This window comes from Argiope bruennichi, chromosome X2, assembly GCF_947563725.1.
Source record: "Argiope bruennichi chromosome X2, qqArgBrue1.1, whole genome shotgun sequence".
NCBI classification, from domain to species: Eukaryota; Metazoa; Arthropoda; class Arachnida; order Araneae; family Araneidae; genus Argiope; species Argiope bruennichi.
The window spans coordinates 24,195,660-24,221,775 of NC_079163.1; the positions used below are offsets into that span (position 1 = coordinate 24,195,660).

Here is a 26,116-nt window from a genome sequence, read left to right on the forward strand (position 1 = left end):
TTTAAGATATTTATTTAAAAACTGTGTGTTAGTGTTTGCCGACAAACATGCCATTCCTTTGATTTTATATTTCATTTTTTTAATTCCTAATTAAAAAATTCGGATTTTTTTCGAAATTTATTTTTAAAAATATCGTATCACATATAAATGATCATGGTATTTATTTAAACTTTTTGATTTTAAATGATTTTTTCTTCTTTTGTGAAAAAAAAAAGGTTACTTTATTTTTTTATTTAAAAAATTAATTTACAAAACTTTAAATTTACGAAGCATGCAATGCATGTTTAAAATAAAACAATTTAATTTTTAAATCCAAGCTTTATTCAAACTAATGATTTTAATTGATGTGAGTAATTAATAAAATTATTAACTTCAAATTAAGCAAGATGAAATATTCAAGGCCAATATTTATTTTTCTTTATAATGTTACACTTTTGAAAAACATTCTATTATGCTCTGAAAAAGAATGTATAACATCATGTCTAAATATTAATTGTTAAATCACACAAATCACGCATTGCACAGGAAGTGGATCAGCTTTGCATTCTCTCATACTTTTTAAATGTTGCATGATTTTATTTTGCCTCTAAATCGCTTTTGTGTAAATATTAATTAAAGAGCACCGTGAATTTAGGAAAATTAATTAGAAAACACCAATTTGAAAAATATTTGTTGAAATTAATTAATTAATTAATTAAAGAACCACCAGTGTTTGATTAAAATATACTTATCACAACATTTTTAATTCTTATCAAAAATAAAAATCAGTAAATTATTTTTAATGAATTACTAAACTATTGTAGATAGATTCCAAAATTTTAGAAATTTAAGTGATGCATGCATTGTATGTTTTGTTTCGTAAAATTAAAATTTCCATTTGATTATTTTCCATCCATGAATTCTGCTTCCTGTTTGTTTCGAAACTTGCAAATTATGATTTGGTTTCATTATATCCATTTTTTTAAATAGTCATGAGCAGAAACTTTTTCTTCATGCTTTCGTAAAATGTGATAAGAAACAAAATTCCCAACAGAACGACACCACTTCAAATGTAAGACGAATAGCTTTCATCAACTTTCACAACAGTCTCGGCGGTTAAAATATTTGAGAAATAGTTACTAATTCAAAAAATCAAATTTTGTACTGTATGTAACAATTATTTAAAAAATAATTTTGAAATTAATTAATTAAAGAACCAACATGCTTAATCAAAATGTACTTAACACAACATTTCTATTTTGTATCAAAAATAAAATCAGTAAATTATTTTTAATTACAAAATTATTTCAGATGGATTTCAAAAATGCAGAAATTTGAGTGATGCACTCAAATGATGAGTGATGTACATGTTTTGTTGCGTAAATTTAAAATTTCCATTTGAGTATTTTCCATTCATGAATTCTGCTTTCTGTTTGTTTCGAAACTTGCAAATGATGATCTGGTTTCATTATATCCAATTTTTTTAAACATTCATGAGCAGAAACTTTTTCTTCGTCCTTTCGTAAAATGCGATAAGAAACAAAATCCCCAATAGAACGACAGTACTTCAGATGTAAGACGAAAAGCTTTCATCAACTTTCACGATAGTCTCGGCGGTTAAAATATTTGAGACAATAGTTAATAATGCAGAAAATCAAATTTTGTACTGTATGTAGCAATCATTTTCCCATGTGAACTGTAAAAGCTGCTCAGGTCACAAGCTGCGGAAAATACTTTTCCGCTTTCTCGATTTGGGCTTGCTCGTCACTTTCCAATTTACCAGGGCACGTAAAATGACTTTGACTCTTTGAATCATATAGAATTGAATTTTCTTCCAACGTCTTCGCAAATTGGATGAAAAAATAACATTTCAAAGTAAGAGGGAGTCCGTGATACATAAAATATATAATATTTTAACGCTCGCTTGTCAGAACAGAAAGACCATGGATGAAAAGAAAAAAAAATGGCTGCATATGGCGGAAAGGGGCTTTTTATTAATAAAGGAATCCTCTTTCATAAATCATATTTTAAAGCACAAATATGTTTACGTTATTTATATTGAGCAAAAAACATCGAATAATAACTGTTTGCAATTTTAAGTTGATTTTTTTTTATTTCCTTTTTTTTTAGTTCTTGCATGAAAGATGTCTCATTTGGAAGAAAATTTGGTACACATGAATAAAAATGCCCCTAATCAATAATATTTATAGATCGCAAAATTACTTCTTCTATTCCCCCATGTATGATCACAAATGAGGGTTCCTTTCCTCATAAACTAGAATTTTAACCCTTCGTTAGATATGACAGACCACGTGATTATTTTTTTCTTATTTACTGAGGGTTAATTTTTAAATTTTTGATTATATAGTTCAATTTTGATATTTTTTACATATTATTTTATTTCATCAATATTATAAAAGAACTTCAGAATTCTTGCAAATAATTTTTATGACAAAGATTATATCATTTCTGGAGGTCATCTTTGAAATCGGAAAACTAATATTAGCATGAATCCTAAGAATTTTAGATAATCATAGATAATTTTTGTAGAAAATGTATTTTTTACATTAAATTCCTTTTATATTAAATAAAATAACTATGATCGTAAACAATTCAAAACAAGTAAACAGAAATTTAAAAAAAAACAATATTTTAGAAATAGCATTATAACTTCAGAGATATTATGATTTTTGGCTTTTGAAAATGATTGAAATCTATATTCAATTAATCCTAACTAATTAAAATTTTATAAAGATAGAAAAAAGTTAACGGAGTATTAATCTTTTGCCAGTTTATTTCAGCAAACACAAAATATTCTCCATTTTAGAGATCACCCATACCTGACAGAGGGTTAATGTTATTAATGAGATTTAAAAGGTAATAGTCAATCAATTAATAATAATGTATTAAACTTTACATTGTCCATAGAATCATAAGTGGTGAATTTGAAATATTTTAATATAATGAAGCTAGTTACAAATGTACTATTCATGCAATAATTAATAGTATCGGAATATATTAATATATCAGTATGAAATATTTCATCATATTTGGGATTATTATTAAACTGCAAATGAAGTGGAAACAGCTGCAATAAATCAAACGAACATATTTAACTCCGGATGAATGGGTGAAAATCGTATTGATATTAGTTCTCTGAATTCCTCTGTTTACTACTTTTATCAAATGTAATTCATAAGCATTTTGATTTTTAAAAAATGGAAAATATGAATTTTCCAAATATTATTTCTCCACTTCAAATTTCTCCAATGGAATGCGTAATTATTCCTCTTATAATTTCACAATTAAACATATTTAAACTTTCATAAATAAAAATAAAATTAATTGTCAAGAAAAAAACTCAACTAAATAGATATTCTTCAAGCAAGAGATTTCCATAATTAATGCACGTAATATGTTTCGAACTTGATTGTAATATTTATATACTTTTCCATAAAAAAAAATTAAATTTCTGAAATAAATTTCAGAAGTTTAATCCGTTCTGATTAGGCTGACGAATATTGTAAACTTTCCTTCATTTTCTTAGCTAAACATCCATTTAATTTTATCAGAAGACATTTTAGGCATACATAGGACCATTATTTAATACTCGTAGAATGTAAATATTCTCAATAGAATTACTTTAAGGTTTTTAAAATGTTATTATTGCACTGTTCAACATCAACTAAGAAATTCTAATAATGAGAGTCATTAATCACAGGATTCAGTGATTCACGTAAGGCAAATTTTGCTTATTTTTTCTAAATAACAAGCCATAAAAAGTCAATTCAAATAAATAATCACACATTTTGATTAATAACTTCGTAGTCATTTTTATTCAATAAAAACCACTTATGTAAGGAATTAATGATGTGCATAAAAGTAAATATAGCAATAAATGTAGGTTTTATAAATTTTTTATATAAGTCATATCAGCAAAATATTTACCTCTAGGGTATTTTAAATTAGTGAAGTTAAAGATGTTTCAAGAAAAAGAAGATTAAAAGATGCAATCTATCAAGGACTTCAAAACAGGGATGAAAAGAGACTATTTTATTTATCTTGCTACTATATTTATTTAGCTTAATATTGGAATTTATTGGTGTATAGCGTCGAAAACTTAAACATGTGGCATTTTTACTAAAAATCTACGTTGAAGCATTCTGAGTGAAATTAGATCACTCCACATTTTAAATTAGGCTTGGTATGCTTATGGATTATGGCTTATGTATGTGATCGTAAAATTTTTTCGATCATGTATGGAAAGATGATTTATATGTAATTTAAAGAGGATTAAATTATAACAGGATAAAATATGTAGCAAAATAAATAACGCATTTTGTATAATAAATATGTTGTCTCTCCAAGAAATAAACCTTTCACGTTTTCCTTTTTTTCAGTAATTCGATTCCCATGCTAGCAAAATTTTTAATTTATTTTTCAAACCTACGCCTCTTGAGCGTTAATAATGAATGTTTAGATGTCCTTATCAATTTATTTTCTTATTACTATTTACATTATTAATTTTCTTATTAGGTTATTTATATTTTTCGTACTTATAAAAGGCGGTCATAAAAAACTTAAGAAAGTCCAACCGAAAAATATAAATTTATTTGTATCAACGCTTAGCAAGTACAATAGGAATGTATTATATTTACAATGGATAATAAAAATATATAAATGGCTCCATAAGCCTATAATGTTATAAAACAGTGAATTGCTTAAAATGAAACATCCTGGAGGTTTTGATGAAGACATTCAAAGTTCTATGAATTGCGCCATTTTATTTTAGCATCATATCTTTACTAATCTATCAATCACTTGGTGAGTTTAGGTATGACTTTTTGAAGAACACCCGCTGGTGACTCTCTTATCTTTCTCTAAACGAAACACAATTACGGGAAAATTTATCCTTAAAGTTCTCCTGAAAAGCATGCTCCAGCTGTATTATAAGATTAGTTCTACCATTATATCTCTATTGCATAACATGACCTATTTAGAAATATTATTTATATGTACTTTGATTGCAGGAACAGAATAGTTTTACTTTCATGAACAATATTAAAATGAGATCAAAATAAATATTGTGATCCATGTAATTGCCATTGTCAAAATACTTTTAAATATACACACACTGTTAACCAGTTGCTGCAAGCCGGTGACGGTCATTTGAATATATACTGTTATAAGGGGAAATGGTAGTATTTTTTCGTTCAAATAAAAGGACTCAAGCCTTCTTATTCATCATACATTCAAGGAGTCACAAATCGCCTGCTTTGAAGTCACACTCATTTTCATCAAGTTACAGATTCATAATTAAGAAGGAAGAATTAAGAAATGGAAGTCTTATTTTAGGATATATAACCTGCGAATTACATCTCTAAATATTCTTTTGTTTTTGTTTTCAATAAAACATCTAAATTTTTAAGTTTTGCACATTGTATATGCATACCTGTATGCATGAATCATAAAATCATACAAAGAGCAATTATAAGAAAATAAATTTATTGAAAATGATATTATTAAAAAATCATGGATTAGGACAAAAGATGTATTTCATGAAATTTTATTCCAAACTTATGAATATTGTTTAAAGAGAAACATAGAAGAAAACAAATCCGTAGTTTTAAAAAATACTGGAACTTTTTGGAAAAAAACGTAGAAATTCTATGGAAAAAGTACAAGAAATTCAAGTGTTTGAATCTGCACTTTATAATTTAAATATTTATTCCGTAATTTTATATTAAATACTTTATATATTTGCGTTAAGAATAAATATATACGGTAAATTGATTTCAAAACATTAATCATTAATTATAATTGAGAAAAGAAATTCTAATTGTAAATTATTATCATAACTAAAAGCTGCTTTTATATTCACTATTTAATTATTCTCTATTTATCAGTTAAGTTAGTTTCCTATTAGATTATTCTAAATTGTTACTAAATCTTTGCGCTAGTTTATTATTTAATTATATTTAGTTGATGATTATTTTATTGTAATTTAAATTTAAAATGTAATTATTTAAGCTATGATAGGTGTTCAGAATATTTAATATGGTGTGCTGCTTAAGAAATAAAAAAATATTCAAGTATTTTTAATGCTTTTATTTATTCTCTAATTTCGTATTTTAATGCTATGAAATTTTAGTTTCTATATTAAAATGAATACCAATACTATAAAGAATAAATAATATTCTCTACATTTTAATTTTCATAGCAAATATAATGCTTAATTTTATTATTATTCCTAAAAAGTATTTAATTGCCAATATTTTTTATTACTTAATAAACTGGCATATTCTTTATGCACATAAATATATTTTTTGATTAAAAATTTTGTAAACTTTTTCAATTTTTTTATTTACATTTGTCTTTCTGTTTTTTGCAGTTTTATAACATGGTGAATCGTGAAGAAGTTCTGCAGATTCTACTAGATCGCCGAGATGTGACAGTTTTCGCTCCTATCAATTCAGCTCTCCGAAAGCATAAAGCAAGGAAGCAAGAGGATCCCAAACGAGATGAGAGTACACCTATGCCTAGCTTTTATGTCTGTAAGTACTCGCTTTTTTAATCTGACTCGTTCATACTGCAGTAGAATACTACATATTGTAGTATGTAATACTCGTACATACTACAGTAGAATACTCTTTATACATACAAAAGTAGAATTTCTTTTAGAAACTATAAAGGATCCTCACCAGTGCTGAAAAAAGAGATTTTTCTCTTACTTTAGGAAAAAAAATCTGTATCTAGAGATTTTTTTCAAAATTTAGGGATTTTGTTTCTAGAAGTTAAGGTAGGTGACTACGATGAAAAGTCAATTTTTGACGAACATTTAGTTAAATATTTTAATTCTTTATTAATTATTCTTAATTTCTTAACATAACTTAATTTCTTACATTTTTATAAAATTACATAAATTTTGTTTTTAAGTTCATTTGTTGGGAAGAAGTACTAATTTTTATATTTCGATAGTTTACATTTTTATGCAATTTTACATCTTCAATTGCTAATTTCACAAATTCTGAATTTGGCAAAATATTATCTATACTGTAAAATCTAGTTTTTGTGAAATTTACTGTAGTTATTTTTCAATATATTCTGACACTTCTGTTCAAAATAAAAAATCTGTTCATTTAAAAAAATTATATTTGTTTTAATGCTTCATAATGCAAAAAGATGCAAATTGTCAGATGTAATTTATTAGTCGTACCAGGCAATTAAAGAAGGAATAGAAATCGAATTGTTTCTTAGATTTTAAACTAAGTAATATATTTCTCAAAATTTCTGTAAAATTTTAAACGAATCATTTAATAGACTAGTTTTCTTTATACCTCTTTTTAACAAAAAAAAAAAAAAATTATATATATTTTCTAAATTTTTCAAATACATTCGGATTTATAGTGATATAAATTTCTTTGTATTAGGCGTTGTCTCATTGTAATCTATGTATAAATTTAAAAAAATATTAGAATTTTAATAATCTTTCAAAAACTACATTCCGTGCAAAGGGACATGTCTTAACTATTCCCATTTGTAACGTCATATGTAGAAATGGCAGGATACGAAGTCGATTGGTATTGTTTTTTATATACATCTGTCAGAATTAAAGTATATTGAAAATACAACAGATAATTCAAAATTAAAACACGTCCATGTCATTTTATACTTCAGAGAAATAAAAAGAAAAACATTTTAACATTTCCATACATAATACAATAGGAAAATTCTTTCTTTGTTTGATGATAACAGACATTTCTTTGTTTGATGATAACAGAATGTCTACCTACTTACCAGATTATTGCTGAAATGTTGAGACTTCATTGTGTATCCAATGAACTTTCCTAACTTAATGTTGTAAAACAGATAAATATTTCGTGATAAATTATATGAACATCTCCTTTACCGCACGTAAATTTCTTAGTTTGATTGTTGTCTTCATATTCATCCTCTCCACCCTCTTTATTATCGCTCTTTTCGTCTATGCAGTAACTGCTATCTTATTTTGTTGTCATCAAGAATTTTAAAATCTTTCTGAAATGTGTAATATTCTGAATCCATTTTTTTTTCAATTAAACTCACAAGTAATAAATTACTTCATAAAAACGTTTGATTTTTTTAATACAACTGTATCTTTCTTTAGAAACAAGAAAACTCGAAATATTATGAATACCATTGAAGATTCCATAATAATATAAGGAATTCAATTCAAATATTGTATGATATTTTAATTTAAATTTCAAGTTTCATCAACTATTTTTGAAATACTTCTACCAGGAAAAAATGTATTTGATCATATAGTGTTTTTTGCGGAATTAAGTCACAAATGTTTTTGCGATGTCACAATTTAGAAAGCCCAGTGTTAAGCGTACGTATTAAAATGATCACTGATTTCTTGAGTAAAAGTAAAGTTTTTGCGATGCCTGGATTTTAAAAACCCCAGTATTAAACATATGTATTAAAATGATCAATGATTTCTTGAGAAAAAGTAAAGATTTCTTAGATGGATAACAATAATTCTATTCCTTTTTCTAAAACCGATAAAACCAACGCTAAAAAAACAATCTCTCCTAAGTTTACGCGTCTTAAAAATATGAAAAAAATCCTGATATTTAAATCACGTTTCTAGTGGGAAAGAGAGGCAGGAAAAATTACTTTTTTTCGAAGGCCATGAATATTTTATGCCATCTAATCGTTAAGCTCTCTAATTTAAATCGCTCTAGTAATCATTATTTCGTTCTCAGTTCGGTTTCTTAAGCGGTGTGTTACCATCTGACGTTAAATTCATTGCTCAGATTGCAGTGATTTTCTTTAGAACGAAATCAACAGAGTTTTTTATTTCATTTTATTTTGTTTGTTTGCAAATCTGCTTTTAATTTTTTTTCCATCTTCCGCGAATTTGCATGCATTTTCCGAATCGTCAAGAGATTCTCGGAAGAGTATTATTAATGATCCTAATTACAGTTCTCATAAAGATAATGAGAGTACAGAGCTCTGGATCAATTGTTGAATCCAATTATGACTGAAAATAAATTAAAATTCAATTGCTTCAAGTTCCCTCCTTTATCTTTTAATGATCGCGGCTAAAGATTTAATGCAATAATAAATAACAAAAAAAAATTCCGATTCGTTCTTCTTCAAAACTCATCTGCGAAAGAAATGCATTAAAAACTGAGCATCACATTTAAGCAGATAAGTGTAATTGCAACATGGAGCGGGAAAAGGAGGCGCCGAAAACAAAACCATCACTCTTAAAAGCAATTTAAGCTAAGTTTTCTGTTTCAAATGAAACAAATTTCTGAGATAATTATAACGATTTATAGAATATATTGCATATGATGAATATGAGATAAATATTCTGTGGTTAATGACGGATGTTTGTTTCAGCATAATTAATTATGAATTGAGAATCATTTACAGACGCTATCAAAGAATAGTTGTATTTATCAAAATACAAATATACTAAGAATTTTTTAGACAAATGTAGACAAAATGATCAGAAATTTTACTAAATATTCATTTTATTGAATAATTCCATTTAGTTAAATTTATTCAGATCCATATGGTGTGGAAATGCAAAAATTATTTATGTTCAACACTAATACCAATAATGGCAGCATTTCGTTCATTTAAAATTATTAATTTTATTACATTAAGATTAGATATTCGGAGATCATTTAAAAGAAGTTATAAAATTAATTACTTTTTAATCAGTAACAAAATTTAAATCTCTGAGATTTGGGTATATGTTCACTCACATTCTCTGTTTAAACTCACTGGTCAAATACTTGTAAATGTATTCAACTTTGGTTTAAGTATGTTTTAAAGAAGCTAAAAATTATATCTAACTAAGACTTATATTTTAAGGAATTTCGAAAATAATCAAATACATTAAGAATATAGAAAATTTGACAAGAATGCCAAGCATTCTTATTCTGAAAGAAAGCAACCAAAATTTAACTAAACCTTTATAAAATAACCAACAATTTTTGATATAAAACAGCGTATATAAATTTAAAATGCTAATCTTAATACTTCCAAAATATATCACATCAAAAATTCATCAGAATACTGTTTTTACTCAAGAATTAATTATCTCACATTCAGGTCAAAGATACCGTTCAAGAAATAGTCGTTATAAGAGTTTATAATTTTTTTCATATGCATAAAACGCATCTTTATATTTCAGATATATAACGTTCAACGTTCGGGATGAATTTTTTGAAACACGTCTGAAAATAGCTGTATTTTTTAATATTTACATGAAAAAAAGATTGAAAAAATCATCTATGAAACCATATTATACCAGTTAAGTGGCAAAAGTTTTTAAAAATTGGGAAAAAAGGTTTTTTTGGCTGAAAAGAAGTATAAAGCAAAAATATCCTAGTTTAGAGATTTATCAAATGATTTGCTTAAAATTTTGTAGATAGCTTAAAAATATATTTTATAATTCCTGGACTAAAAAAATAAGCTGTATTTCTAACCATTCTTTAACTATTAAAGTTCAACTGATAAATAACCTGAAATTTTTAATATTTTTCACACTTCGAAACACTAAAACAATTATAAAATATTTCTAAATGAATAGATTACTTACTCTCTAGTTCAGGAGCTGCATAACGTATTAAAAATTATTACACCAAATTTGGAGAAAAAATATGCATTGTATTTATTTATGAGGTTTTTCGTAAGAAAATTCTATCACAGATTAGAATTTCAGAAAATAGCATCTAAATATGTAAAGTAGCATTAAAACTTATGCAAATCCAAATATAAAAATCTGTGTAACTTCCCAAAAAGTAGATTTAGAAACAGGTTTCTAAGGCTTTGAAAGGGTTTCTAAAGAAACCTGTTCTAATATTAAGAATATTAAATTTAACAAAAGATCCTAATTTTCAACGTAGTCACCTACCATGAAATGTGCATTCATTCGAGGTTTTGAAACGGCAACTCCTATTTTCAAATACAACTAAGCTGTTGCTTATAAAACTTATCATATCAAAAATCGATTGATGAGTTATGAACAACTAAAATTATGTCATCTGCTAAGTTAAGTCAAGATTTCCAATTATCGGTATTTCTTAAATACAACCACTCACTTACAATAATCATCTTCTTTCATAAAATTTCTAAATAATAAAAAATATGAATTTTTTTAAAATATAAAGTAATATTTTACAATTTTATTTATTAAACATTTTTTTTCATATTTCATCTGCATAACTGAAATAATTGAATTCAGACGCATAAAATATTTTATGCCTATCGGTATTTCAATAGCTGAAAAACTACCGTTGAAAATTTCATCTATTTCCTTCCAATAGGTTGAAATTCAAAACCGGTAAGAATTCCAATTTAGACTTCCTCGGGATTTTCTGATCATAGAATATGGATTAGATGGGAACAAATAAAATGAAATGCGGAATCAATGAATAAGTTAAACGTTGGATTTGGATTTCGATGCATCCTTATAAATGAAATAGAAATTTCAAAATGTTCGTATTCTTTTTAATTGTGATCTTTCAAATAAAGAGAAAGACTTATTTTTAGTCTTAAAATTATCTCTTTCAGGATATTCTAATATTTTTTTTTAAATCTAAATAATATGTGGCAAATAATATAATGAAAATTTAAATGGTTGGTCTTGTAAATCCACTATTAAATGTCTATAAATAAAAATAGTGCATTTGAAATCAGTATACAATTAACTTATTTCTGGGTAAGTAATTTTGATTAATAGTTGATTGAGGATATATTAATATATAATTCAAGAATAATTATTTGAATATTAATTATTTTTATAAATAATATTTTAAAAGGAAAATTGGATGTATTGTCTTACTAGATGTCTTATACCAACTAGCACTGAAAACGCGTCTAATATAGCAACTATTATTGCAGTGTATACGTCTTAAAGCATAAAATTTCAATGAGATTTGGATTAAAAATTTTGTTTAAAGACAAATAGAAAAAAATCTGGAAGGAAAAAACCAAATCCAAATCTTACAAATAAATTTCAAAAAATATAGGACAGATCATTTAAAAAATCTTTTACTTAATAGACAACTTTGGAGGTTATGAATCATAACGTTTGATAACAATTCATCAAAAGTTCCAAATCACAGAACATGAAACAAGTTATAGACAAATGCAATAGTCAAATATCCAAGTTGTATGGAAATAAAATACAGAATTTCGTCTACTCAAAGCATAATTATTGAATGGTGATTTTTTTAAAGTTTTTAAGAAATAAAGTAGAAAATATAAGCAATTTATTTGGGCTGATATTTTAACATGTGATTTGATTTATATTCTTCAAAAAATAATGCTAAGAGCTCTAAATCAAAGCTAACGAATCAACTAGTGAAATCCAAAATATACAGAATAGCTTTAGAAAAACGACATATTTTCAATATTTCTTGAGTATGGCTCAAGTCTTTCTCGTATAAATAATATATATACAAGAAATAAATTGCCTAAATACAATTATAAATATTGCCTAAACCAAATATATAATTGCCTAAAGCAAATCTGAAATTTGAAAATCTTCTATATATGAAGATTCTCAATGTATATATTCCAAATTAAATTTTAAAAAATAAAGAAACATAAAGTTTTAAATTGTGGAAAACTTTAAGATGATATGAAAATATATCATGATCAACATGAAGTATTCGAGTACATTTTTATTGGACTGTACAATCATTTTAACCAACATTAAATGGCAAATAAAACATTCTCGATCCACTTCGATTTAAATTCATGCTTAAAAGCAACAAAATAAGATTTTTGATATATAATAAAAGAATTATTTCATTAAAAGCTTTATCTTCAAATTATTTCTAAATATTCTTATATAAACATGAAATTCTGACTGATAAATAGATAATTAAGTCTCAGGATATAATTCAAAAAATGAAACATTCCATTCAACTGATCAGCTAAATAGTATGAAAATATATCAAACGATATTTATTAGATTGTTGTTATTACATTTCTATATTCATTAAAATTCATAAGAGTCTTTGAAATATTTTCCCTAAAGATTCTAAGTAATATAATTTCCAGAAGTCGCGATTTCTAAATGCCAGACATCATCTCTCATGTTAGATATATTTCGAAAAATCAAGAATATTATTAAATGAAAAAATATTATAATTTGATAAAAGGATGAATTACAGCACTGATATGTTTGAAATTGTGAAGAATAAAAGGAATACAATTTTAAAATCTGATTGTTTCAATCATCTAAATTTATCAAAAAATTCCCCATTAAGGCTTTCATTCGATAAAAATATAATGAAATAACATTTTCAAATCAAAGTGTTGTTGAATTTGTAAAAGTTGGAAGCTTCAGGTGCAAAATACTGATATGAACTGAATTACGATAGCAAGCTTTTCTCTCAAAGTTATTTCTCCAAAAATTGCACCTACAAAATAGTGTTCTTGTAAAAACAATCGCTAGCAATATACATCTATTGTGTATTATGTGCACATCTAATGTACATACATCTATTGTGTATTATGTGCACATCTAATGTACATACATCTATTGTGTATTATGTGCACATCTAATGTACATACATCTATTGTGTATTATGTGCACATCTAATGTACATACATCTATTGTGTATTATGTGTACATCTATTGTGTATTATGTGTACATCTAATGTGCATTATGTGTATATCTAATGTACAAACATCAGTTGTATATTATGTATAACTAATCCAAATAATTTCTGAATGGTACATTATGCGCCATACAAAATCTACGTTCTTGTGTTATGTATAAGCGTTATCATCTAAATTTTAGCAGGCTATATTTACTAGAAGACTAAAATTATTTGAAATAAATTCTGCGATTCTAATGGCGTCAAGTACATTCGCCATCATCCAAATAAGTTTTTATAAATGGAAATATTTGCATGAAATTGCTGCATTTTAAATATGATAATAAGTTAAAGATTTTGCAAATGTCATTAAATTTTAACAAGATATCGTGATACGATTCCCTGTTAGAATATATAATTTTATTTAATTTCTAATTGTTTTGACTATGTTAACTCTAAAAATTTTCTATGACTATTTTCACTTGTTCAGAATGTTTCTTATATATTTTTTATCATCATCTTTGGCATGAAAACATTTGGTGAAATATCCCACTCCTTTTTTTTTCTTAAAATTGCTTTCACAGTAAAATGCAGATAAGTGAAAGATGGCATTTGGATGTATTACAGCAGTTTTTACTTTGAAAAAAAAATCCAAGCTAAAGAAAGAAATTTAATCATATCTCAAAGTAGACAGCTTAAAATGAAATTTGTCAGTTGTGACACATCCGATGTGTTTTACCGGAAATGAATAGCAGAATTTTCAAAATTTCTTATTTAACAAGGCATCACCTTTGTTTTCCTGCTCTTGATTTTTGTCATAGATATTAAAAAGAGATACGCCAAAATATTTAAAAAATCATATTACGTAGATATATAAGAACATTTTGCAAAATTCTTATTTAAAAACTTTTGTTTCCTTTTAACTGACTTACTGTTTCTTATTGCTGTTGCAGACAAGTTCTTTCATTTTCAGTAATTTTATTATTATTGTCTTCATTTTTTGGCTTTAGCCTGTTTCGTTTAAGTATTTTGTCTTACAATCTACATGAATATGCATTATGTTTAACACATATTTTACCATATTTTTCTTTATAACATGTATACATTTCCTGTGCAACTGACGGGTGAAGGCTTTAAAAGTTCTGAAAAACTTTTATTATTTAATTCAAGAGACTTTAGATGTAAATAAAATAAACCTTAAGACGTCTTATATTGCATTTATCATCATGAAGCTGGACTTCGCTGTCTTATTGTGAGGCACAAAAGAAAATTAAAATGACGGTTTCTTTTTCTTTCTTTTTTTTCAAAAAAAATTAGCAAAATCGTTTGGTAGTGACAACTTATTAATAAAATTATTCTTATAATATATATCTTTTTATGCCTTGATTGTGACATTTGAAAAGAAGAAAAAGCCATAACTGAAATGAAAAAAAAAATGATATTCATAATAAAATTTCTTGGCTGAATTATTGTGGTTGTTTGACAATAATTTAGCTGAAATTATTGTGGTTGTTTGACAATAATTTAGCTGAAATTATTGTGGTTGTTTGACAATAATTTAGATGAAATTATTGTGGTTATTTGACAATAATTTAGCTGAAATTATTGTGTTAGTTTGACAATTATTTAACTGAAATTATTGTGATAGTTTTCCAAAATGCGATTAATAAGTATCCTGGAATAAAATCTAAGATTGATCAGTGAATGATATTTGATAATTTCTGTAAAAGTGGCTGACAAGTGGATGAAAAGATGAAAAATACGACATACTATGTAAGATACATGCTGTTCAGTAGATATACATAAACTTCAGTTCGAAAAAAGTTACTTTAATCTTGCTATTTAATTTGCCCTAATTTTTGGATTGTTCCCCTTCAATATCCAAAATACATTAAAATACTATTATTTATTACAAAATAATAAACAAATATTGCATTTGTTCAAAAATATGTACCAGAGCTCGAACAATGGTAGTTAAGCTGTTATCAGCTACATAGATATCTGAATGTCAAAAGCGTTAGAGAATTTATTTGGCGTTTCATGACGTTTCATTCATTTGACGTTTACTACTCTACTTTTGCTTAAAATCTTTTATAAAACCATATATCCATACAGTATTGAATTGCAGACAGTTTTACATAGATTGAAACATATTTACTTATATATAAAGTGTAAAACAAAGTAAAGCGCATTAAATTAAATCATTCTTTCTGGAATCAATTAAAAAGACCTAGTCATATCAGTAGTATTTTTTTAGCTACAAAAATCTAATTTGGTTTCAACTTTATATGAGACAAATTTAAAATATTTTTGGTATTTAAATGTGAAAATGGTATCGAAAATGTTGAAAAAAAAGGAAGAAACGAACTGTTCATTCTAGCCTAAAAATGGCTTGTATCATGAATTTCTTTGCACACTTTTTTGAACATCTTAGATATATTTCGTGGAACTTTCATGTTTACCAAATTATAAAGCATTGATCATTTTGCTTTTAAATATGATAAATAGTAATGTATTCCAATTTTTGCATTTACTCGTCGAATATTTTTAGTCTTCATTTTCTGCCAAAATTTCCTTGACAATTCGATTGTATATATTCTCGAATGAAATATACTGTTTCCCGAAATTAGAAAAATAATTTTGTAAGGAAATTCAAGAATAAAAAGTGTTTCAAAATATTCATTAATGAACTCGAAATATAAAATAAATAGTATTCCGGTGAGATATGTGAATTTCTTTCTTTCTTTTTTTACGAAACACACTAAAATACTATTAATTTTTCAGAAAATGTATGATGTGAGGGTTCAAATTATGCCCTATGACACAGCTCGCAGTGTTCATATTATTCACACAGATCCATGAACTTTGTTATACCTTACTTTACAAATGGAGATAATGTTCGTGTAAAAGAAGTAAATTATTGGTACTAGGGAACATATTCTTTCCTAATATTACTCCGAGTCAGGCACCAGATGATGTTGACTACTATTCCCTTGGCTCATACATGGATTCCAATAAAATATAACTTCACTCATGAAAACAAAAAAAAATATTCAAAAAAATCGATTCTGAAATAAATATATAGACAATATTATCTTCTAATTATCTATATGTTAATATATCTTCACTTAGATTATAAAACATATATTATTTTCCTTATTTACTAAGGTATACATAAGGCAAGTAACCAAATTATAAACTACCAAGCATTAGATAAAGTTAAGTTTTTTACAGATTTCCAAACTTATACCGAAATATAAGTTGATAGATGCTTATGCAGAAGGGTGGTCCTTATTTGTGTAACTAAGACACTATTCTTAGGATATCGTCACTGTTGAACACCATCTATTATATTCTTCAGAAGTAAGCAGCAGATGGTGTAAGATTGAGAAAATGGGATGAGAAGTAAATAAATATTGCGAGAGATTCTTGAGAAGTATGACAGATAGCCCTGTCTTGTTAATACATACATAGAATTGATATGAAGGCACTTCGTGCGACAGAAACTTATAAAATATTAAGGGCATTGTTCGAAGACTGTGTCCCTATAGCTTTGCCGAATGACGGTAAGAATTTAACGTGCTGAGTCGGTGTGCTATTATATATATATATATATATATATATATATATATTTCTTAATTTGATTTAAATCCTAATTAATTTCTCAATTTTTATCTCAGATTAACCCATATTACTTTATTTTAGAATTTGTTCTTATTTCTTGATTCAAAACCCACTTTTTTATTTAATTATTTCTAACAAATTGATGACAATTTGGTTCTCAGGCTCCGAGCAAAAGGATAAAAGTTCATTTCTTTCCTAGATACCTAAAATTCCTTTTCCTAAATCGACAAATGATAAAAAAAAAAATCTTATCAGAATCTCTTAGTAGAAGTCTTAAGGGAAGAATTTCAAGCACTTTGCTCATGTGTCGCTCGCGATGTAAACAGATGTGTATCATTGTTTCTCCCCGTGTACAAATCATGCCTCCTGTGGGAAAATAAATTGAAGTTTAGTCCAAAAGCATCATCTTTTCAGCGATGCATCTGGCAAAATTATGCCACACAGACACACACACACACATCAAGAAAATTCCTCAATTGACAATGTAAGATGACAGTTTTGCACAATACAATTTAGATGTTGCACAAGATGAAATTTAGAAGCAATGGCTAGGAAAAATGTCATCTCATTAAATGGAATTGCTTAATTAATGCTTAAGTGACAACAGGTAGCTTAGATTCTACTTTATTTTGTTGTGCCAAACTTTTCTAACTGGATCTACCCAACAAGATATACTTAATGAGAGCGAAGAATTATACACAACTGTGAACTTTCTTTCCTCCGGCGAGATACCCATCTTCAAGAGCTATTCAAGATAACTTCGTTTTCATTACTTGGAGCACAATGGGTTGGAACTACGCCCCGTTGACAAACGCACCTACGAGATGTATGAGATTAAGTAATTTATATTTCGGAGCACACTGCATTTCAAATAATCATTAAGAACTAGCCATGTGAGAGATAAGACGGTGCCATCCGTTAAAATGCGCATATTCCATGAAAGAATAATTTCACAGAAGACGTATTTTCAATGAATAGATAATTTCTTTTAGTTTTTTGCTCAATAAATGATACAAAAATTAAAGTCAAAGATATAATTTGATGTTTTGCTTTAAATTATTCATTTAGATACCAAATTCCTTTTAAAGTCAGATATATATTGCATTGCGCACTTGAATAATGGATTTTTTTTATTTCTTTCCCGGTTTATCTTTCTTTAAAACCTTTCAAATATTTATTTTCTTAAGAATAAGTTCTTGTTATGTTTTACAAAATGCGCCAGACAAAGATTAATTTAATATTAAAAATTAATTTGTTGATTTCTCTCATTTTTGTACTGATGTATATATAAACAAAGTGTTAGTTTTAAATAAAGTATTTCCTGCTTTATATTGTATTTTATAAAACGCTTTTTATATTTACAATTGTTCATCAAATTTAGTTGTCGCAACAGTTCCTTTCTTTGCGTCTAAACAGCAGCTACATGAATCTATTAGCAATACAGTACGCGTCGAATTCCATCACCAGATATAATTTGGATTCTGTGTTGATGAAACCGAGATGAAACAATTCAATCTATAGGTGAATCAAGGCTAACACACATCTAATTAATAGAACAATAGGTCTCTCTGATGTAATCAATGCTCTGATGAAACCTGTTAATAAATCATAGAGATGTGCTTCAGACGGAAGCGGAGCGAATAGTCTTTTATCCTTAAATCAATGCTACTTAACTAGTCAAGGACTCTTTTTGTTTTAGTGTTGTTTGACAGAACTTTCATCTTTAAATGTGATGAGTAAGGAATAGAATGAATAAATAATTTATTGCCTTGTTTCTTCCCTGTCATTTTGACAACAAAATAAATAAAGCATTGTTTTAATTTGTCCCAACTTGCTCCGACATCAGAAGATATATTTAATGTCTTTATTTTCATAAGAAATTGCTTTCCTAGAAGTAGAATAAGCAAAGATTAAATATAACTTGTGAGAAATAATAATAATCAGGAAGTTTTATGGCAATGTTTCTTTAAATAAAAACAAAAATTTAAAACTAAAAGAGGTAACTGCATAAATAAATAAAAAGAAAATGTGAGGAAATTTGAAAAAAAAATGATCACAATAGCTACAAAATTACTCATACTAGCCATATATTTACACACATGTTTGGATTATTTAGAGACTCCCAGACGCTTTTCACATTTGCCATATTTTAAAGCATTTTTCATCAGACGCTTTAGCAAGAAAAAGGGTAGTTGAATATTTTTGCGGCACCTACATCGTTCATCACTTTTATTCATCATTTTGCTACATTGCAGGGTGAATGAAACTTAGTATTCAAATTGTTAGTGAAGTTAAAAAACACCAAAGGTAACCGGATTCACATAAAATATACGACCGGAAAAGTCATTTCAAAGAGTTAAAAAATGAAAGATGATGTATTCAAATATGCATGACAATAAAAATAATGGATGAAAATTCTTCGTATGAATATGATGTACAAACGCACTATATTTATTTATGCTCGAGGGGTCTCAAAACATGGAGCAGATTTCTCTTTACAATTGTTCAAATTTTTATGCATTTACAGATTTTTCTTCACATGAGTTGCACGTGGATTATCAAAGCCTTTCTAAAATTCTGCTGGAAATTTCGTGGATATTTGCAACGGTAATGGAGATTTTTTCGTTGAAGTTTGTAGCAACACTATCTCAATATTCGTTAACTGTTTGTATCTTTCCAATTGGAAAGGTTAATGACTACATGTAAAATCTAATTACAGTTACTGGTCAACGGAGCCTTCTTGTCGATCCGATTTTCTTTTACCGCCAGTTTTTTCTAAATAATTGCAACTAGTTTTCTTGTGCCCTATCTTGCTTGGTAGTTGATGCATTAAATTTTAAATGAATAGCTTATAAATTAAAATAAAATCTATTGATAAAGTAATAGTTCATTATAATCTAAAAGAGATTTAGTTAAATCTGCCTGGAATTTTTATCAAAACTCAAATAAAAATTATTTTTTCAATTCTTTCTGCTTATTAATATTTGAAAACATTGACAAAATGTGGTCTTTAATTTCTTTCATGATGCTAAAATTCCTGTATTCCTACTTATTGTTTAACAAGTCTACATTATTGTACCGAATATGATTTTACAACGCTGATGTGACATGATTTTACATTTTTAATTAGGTGGTAATGGGTTACCCCGCTATCATCAAACGCTTCTTTCTTAATTTTGACTTAAAAAGGAAACAAATACTTCAAATATCCTATCTTCATTTACTTTCAGCAATGCGCTATTATTATGTTTAAAGGAACACAGAGAAGTACTTTTCACATTTTGAATGACAAACTGGCAAACCGATAAACTTCAGTATTTCGTCTTTAAATGAAATTATGCATACGTTCTGTAAAACATTTAATTTGAATCGGGATCGGAACCTCAGTGAATATAATTTAAAATATCAATTAATACCGTTCTTTTCTTAGTTATACTCAGAGTATAAATATATTTTATCTTGTTAGAAATGTTTAACTCATGCATTAATTCATACATAACTCATACATTTATGCTATCTACAAAGCTAGAAGAAAGCTTAAACTATGCTTTTAGTTTTAAAACTGAGAAACTGGTTCTATTTATATGTATTTATTTCCTTCTGTTCTATAGATTAAAATATATCTGGCAAAAAATAATTGACAAGTAGAATGATGAAATAAAATATATTCTTTGAGATAAAAAAAAAGAACATGAAAAATTAATTAACTTAAATGTTCTTAATTTATTAATTCGAGAAGAGAATTGTTATTCTCTTCTCGAATTAATAAACGGTAATAATTGTAGGACAAGAACAACAAGAATTCCACCTTGTAAAAGGTTTTATGAAATAATTTTTTTGATGATTTTCTTTTAATGTCATCGATTTCTTTTAAAAATATATTTATTATGATTTTTGTTTGATTTATATTGGGAAAATATCAAAAGTTGTTTGATTTTAATAGTAATTCTTACTTTTGTAGTATTAGAAGTTAAAAAAAATTTCTTCATAAGTGATATTTTAACGATGTCTACGAAATCAAGTGAATAAGTTTTAACCTTTGAATTACTGTGTTACATTTTAAGCAGAAGATTTTTCTTATAATTTTTATAACTTAAAAGTACAATTTGTTTTATTTACTTAATACCAAATTCACAAACTGCATTAGAACATACTTTTCAAAATCAGTTTTTCTAAATCTGCTAAGCAAAAATATAGATCATAAATATATTGTGGATTTTTCATCAAATTCATTTTATCTATTTTGAAAAATATTTACAATACTATAAATGTTATTTTATATTTAAAAAAATACAAGGAGCTGACAGTTTTTAATGAAAGCTTTTGCTTTCCTAAGTATTAGAAATAAAAAATATTTACAACTGTATCAGAAATCTGTACATCTCTACAAAATAAAGTGAAGTAGCTTATAAATAAAAATTACTTTTTGATATTGTAATAAGATAATCATTCTTTCGTATTTTATTTTTACATATTAAAATTATAATTTGCACATCAAAACCCTTAACAGCTTATATTTCTTAGAATCATTCTGTAAATCTTTTAAATAAAAGTATATTTTAACGTCATGCAAAATCTCAAAGATATTTATGGCAAAAGGAAATGATAAAAATTGACAACTCTGTATGCTAACAGGATTTTAAACGCTTTGTTAAGGCTTTATATGTGTAGATGGCAGATATCCGATAGCTATCATTTTTTTCTCTCTATTTCTCATCGTTACGTCAACCGCAGTCAAAAATATTACGTATTTTGATAAAGAAAAAAAATCGAATGGGACACAGTTGCCTTGACGGATCAATAAACATACACTTCAACAAGATTTCAAGAAGGGGGGATTTAGGACTTAGCCAAGTAGATGGCGCTGTGTACACTCATTCCTCCAAAAATCGATATGCACCCGAGAAATTATACATTTCAAGAGCAAAAGAAAGGCCTTTCTCATTGATTAAGAAATTTACTTATTATTTTTTAACTAACGGTGTCTTTCCCCTAGAACGACGCTCTTCCCAGCTTTATAATAACAAATGGTTACCGCCAGAAGGCATGTAAAAGAAAAGCCCGTTTAGTTCATAGCCGTAATTAAATATCATGTTGTAATAACAACGGTAAAATAATATGCCGGGTATTGAATCCTGGATCTACTGTTTGGGTTCGCCCAGCGAAAGAAAATACCTAAATGATCTCATATCCGTGGAGTTTGGGACATTCCTTTCTTTTTCATATTTATTGACTCGAAAGTAATAACTTCTGTTTTTCACTCTTTCCGGCTCATAAATATTTAGATGGGGGAAGAAATGGAATTTTTTAAACGTCGTTCATTCTTCATTTCGAAAAATGAAATTTAATCTGGCTCATAATACAAGACAAAATGAAACCACACATATAAACACGGCTCTTGTAAAAACGATTTGCATTTGTTTACGTCAAATTGCTCTTTTCTTGAAAAAGAAATTCCAAGAATCTATGTTTATTTCAAACTTCTGTTCGTGTTTCTAACTAATGAAATAAACATGTGCATAAAATGAAAATGAGATATGTTGTTTTAATTTAAAAAACGGTTTGCAGCATTCTTTGAATACTATAGTATTTGTGTTTTGAATTTTCGTGAAGCTGGAAAATTTTATATTTCCTGTAAACAACATTTTTTTTTTATTATTATTTTAAGGGATTTCAAAATGAGTCTCCTTTTATGTAAAATTCAATTAAATCGACCATTCAAAAAGTACTAGAGTTTTTCGAGATTTTCGATATTTATTTTAAAAACTCTTATTGTTTTTAAGTTGCACATACTTTCACAGCTAATTTATACATCTTAAGTGTCTAAATTCAAGTTAATTTTTTTTTCTGTTGCATCGTTTAAATTGCAACGCAGCATTCATCCGATGTTCTAACTTTCAAAATTCTTCGAATTGTAATTTCAGCATTTTGTCAAATTTTTCAGAGAGTTGTCATGTCCCTGAAATACATTGTCTGAAAGTTTTTATCATTGCAACCGATCTTATGAAAAAATCGATATAATAATAGCAGTCTTTAAAAGGAATTTTTTATTAGTATAATTAAAAGTAATTTTTATTACTTCAATATTTTCTACTTTTTAGTCTTTAATTTATTTCACTATTATAAATATTTTGAAATCTTTAAATCAATTTTTCTCAAATTCACCTTCAAATAGTAGCACTCAAATCTAGTTAAAAATTAATTAAATATATTGATTAAATGAAATTTGTATTCTGGAAAAAATTAAAATAATAAACTGTTATTAATGGGTCACAAGAGCACTAAATTTAATGCATTAGCAAGTTAGGAAATAAGTGAAAAATAGATTACAAATTTCTCTTGATAGAAAAATGAAACAAGTCAGATTAAATAAAACTGTGTAATAGAACTCAAGTTTAACATATTAAAGAATTCCTAAAAATATTTTTAAAATGTACGGAAGTATATTTCTAATATATGATTTTTATGAGCGAATCCAATAAATCATGTATGCAGATAAGCCTAGGATCTGTTAAATCGGTTCCTGTAGTTTTGGTTGGATTTGCAAATGATCGATTGAGCAGAACTCTCCTCCTTTTTTTTATTGCACCATTTCCTTTTTCCCATGCTTGTCACGTTTCCAGACAAAATTCTCTCCCTCAAGTTGGAAGTGCTTCAGTTCAACAGTGTCTAAGGATCGAGACTTCATACCAAAGGCAATTTTGTTACATAGTTATATTTTTTGCAACTGCTTTAATAAGAAATATGTTCAGATGTATAACTCATATATCACACTGCTTCAGAAACTTAAAGACAAAAGAAATCTTCTTTAATTTCAGCCTGCCATTTTCTAGAAGATACAAATAAATGTTTCAGAATCGAATTAATTTAAGAAGGGATCTTAAGAAGATTTTTAGAAAAATGCTGCGAAACAGTGACTTGGGATAAAGAAACCTCTTTCAAATTACACGTATTTTTTAGTGGGAAATAAATTTGAGATCAAAATGTTATTTAATGGTTCATTAAAAAATTTGCCAAAGGTTAGAAAGGTTTTTAATGAAACTGAATGTCGTCTTTAATTCATAAAATGATATCCGTCAGACAGTTCTGTAATAGAAAATGAAATTCCTTGAATTGATGTAGGAATCCAAGAAAAGGGGACCTATATAGTTGCTCTTACTTAATTACTACATACCCCTTTTAAATTTTCTAGAAGGGAAAAAAAGAATCGTCGAATAAATAGGGAGAAAACTGCGAAAAATTCGAATGATAAAAATAAAATTGTATTAAATGCTTCACTGGCATAAAATTACTTAAATTAGCAAAGTGAAAACTAATTATGACAAAAATACTACCGATATGATAATTGCTCACGGTCTACATCAAAAACAAACTTACACTCGTATTTAATAAGATCAAAGTCATCGTATAGCGAAAACTTTGACGAATAAGTCTGAGTAGAGACAAAAAGAAATAAACACGTACCGAAATCCCAAGACTACAATCTGGCCAATGGTTGACTGAAATAGAAAAATATTCCAATGTTATCTTATTGCATTAGATTTTTCCATTGTCACATTAAGAGGAAAATATTCATAGCCCTTTCATATTCCACATATTTCTTTTAAAAACATTTTAATTGGTAACACACACTTTAGTTGAGGTCTAATAAGCTGTTAAGAAGTGAAAATATGAATCCATTTTCAGTAAACCAAATACCTGATTGTGTTCCTAATTATTCATTAAGTCAATCTTTATATAATTATTATTATTTAAATTATATTAAATAAATATTATTATATAAATATTTATATTATATTAGAATAATCATTTTGGGATAAAAACATAGATATTTCGCTTTTAATACGGAGTAAAATCAAATTCCGCTTCTCATAACTATAAAATAAAAATTTAATTGAATCAGCCAGAAAAAATAACTCAGAATCATCTTGAGTCAATATTTTTGAATATCTGAAATATATACAAAATTTATTAAATAGTCATCACAGGGAGAAGTAAAAATTTCATTATACTCTCATTTATCCCTGCTGTTCTTTTCGGGTTTATATGACCCAAAATAAAATTTATACGTTCATAAGAAATGAAACAATCATAAAAAAATAAAGTAAAAGGATATTTTTATGAAACTTCTTGACATCTTTGATAAATAATATAAATATGTACTCCTAGAGGGATTTATGTTTATTTGTATTTCGAAGGAATATACAGGGTGTTTATAAAGTCCCGGACCCATTTTGATGTTTAATAACTCATAAAATAACAAAGATAGATTTAAATTAATAACATAAATGGTTAAATAGACTCAAAAAGTTTCATAATCCTTGTCAATGAACTTCCACGTGTGCCCCCTTTGTCGCACGGAGAATATCAAGTCGATAGTCAATTTCACGCCAGGTAGCGACAAGCATGTCGGCATCCACAGAGCCATTTGCGCACTTTATGGCGATTAACAATGCCAGAAACATGAAAGGATGCTTCATCGGAGAACATTATGCTCTTCAGAAAATCAGCAGCATCTTCTATCCTCCTTAGCATATCTGTTGCAAAGGCCATCCTCCAAGGCCTATCGTTCGGTTCCAAAACTTGAACATTTTGAACTTTGTATGCCTGTAGTCTTAATTTTTACTTAATAACCTTGTACACCGTCGAAATTGGCATATCCAACTCTGTTGCCGCTGATCTCACAGATATTCTAGGATTGAGTAAAAATGTCTCTCTGACACGCTCAACATCAAAATCACTTGTGCAAGGACGTCTGGAACGTTTCTTCGATACTTCCAAATTCTAGAAAATTCTTTTTCCACCGCAAGATGCTGTTTTTGGATGGAGGATCTTTTTGGTAAATTCTTCTGAAATTTCTCTGTGCTTGCACTATCGATTTCATTTCTATGAACCACCA

At 27.0% G+C, this 26,116-nt stretch overlaps 1 protein-coding gene across 1 annotated transcript in view; it reads left to right on the plus strand.

The window, feature by feature from the left end:
* The window catches only part of LOC129960257 (fasciclin-1-like), a 297,975-nt gene that overhangs the window by 134,401 nt on the left and 137,458 nt on the right, over window positions 1–26,116 (plus strand). Inside the window, exon 2 of the mRNA XM_056073535.1 lies at window positions 6,371–6,533. Coding sequence (XP_055929510.1) covers window positions 6,371–6,533 — 163 coding nt within the window. The remainder of the gene's footprint in view (window positions 1–6,370; window positions 6,534–26,116) is intronic.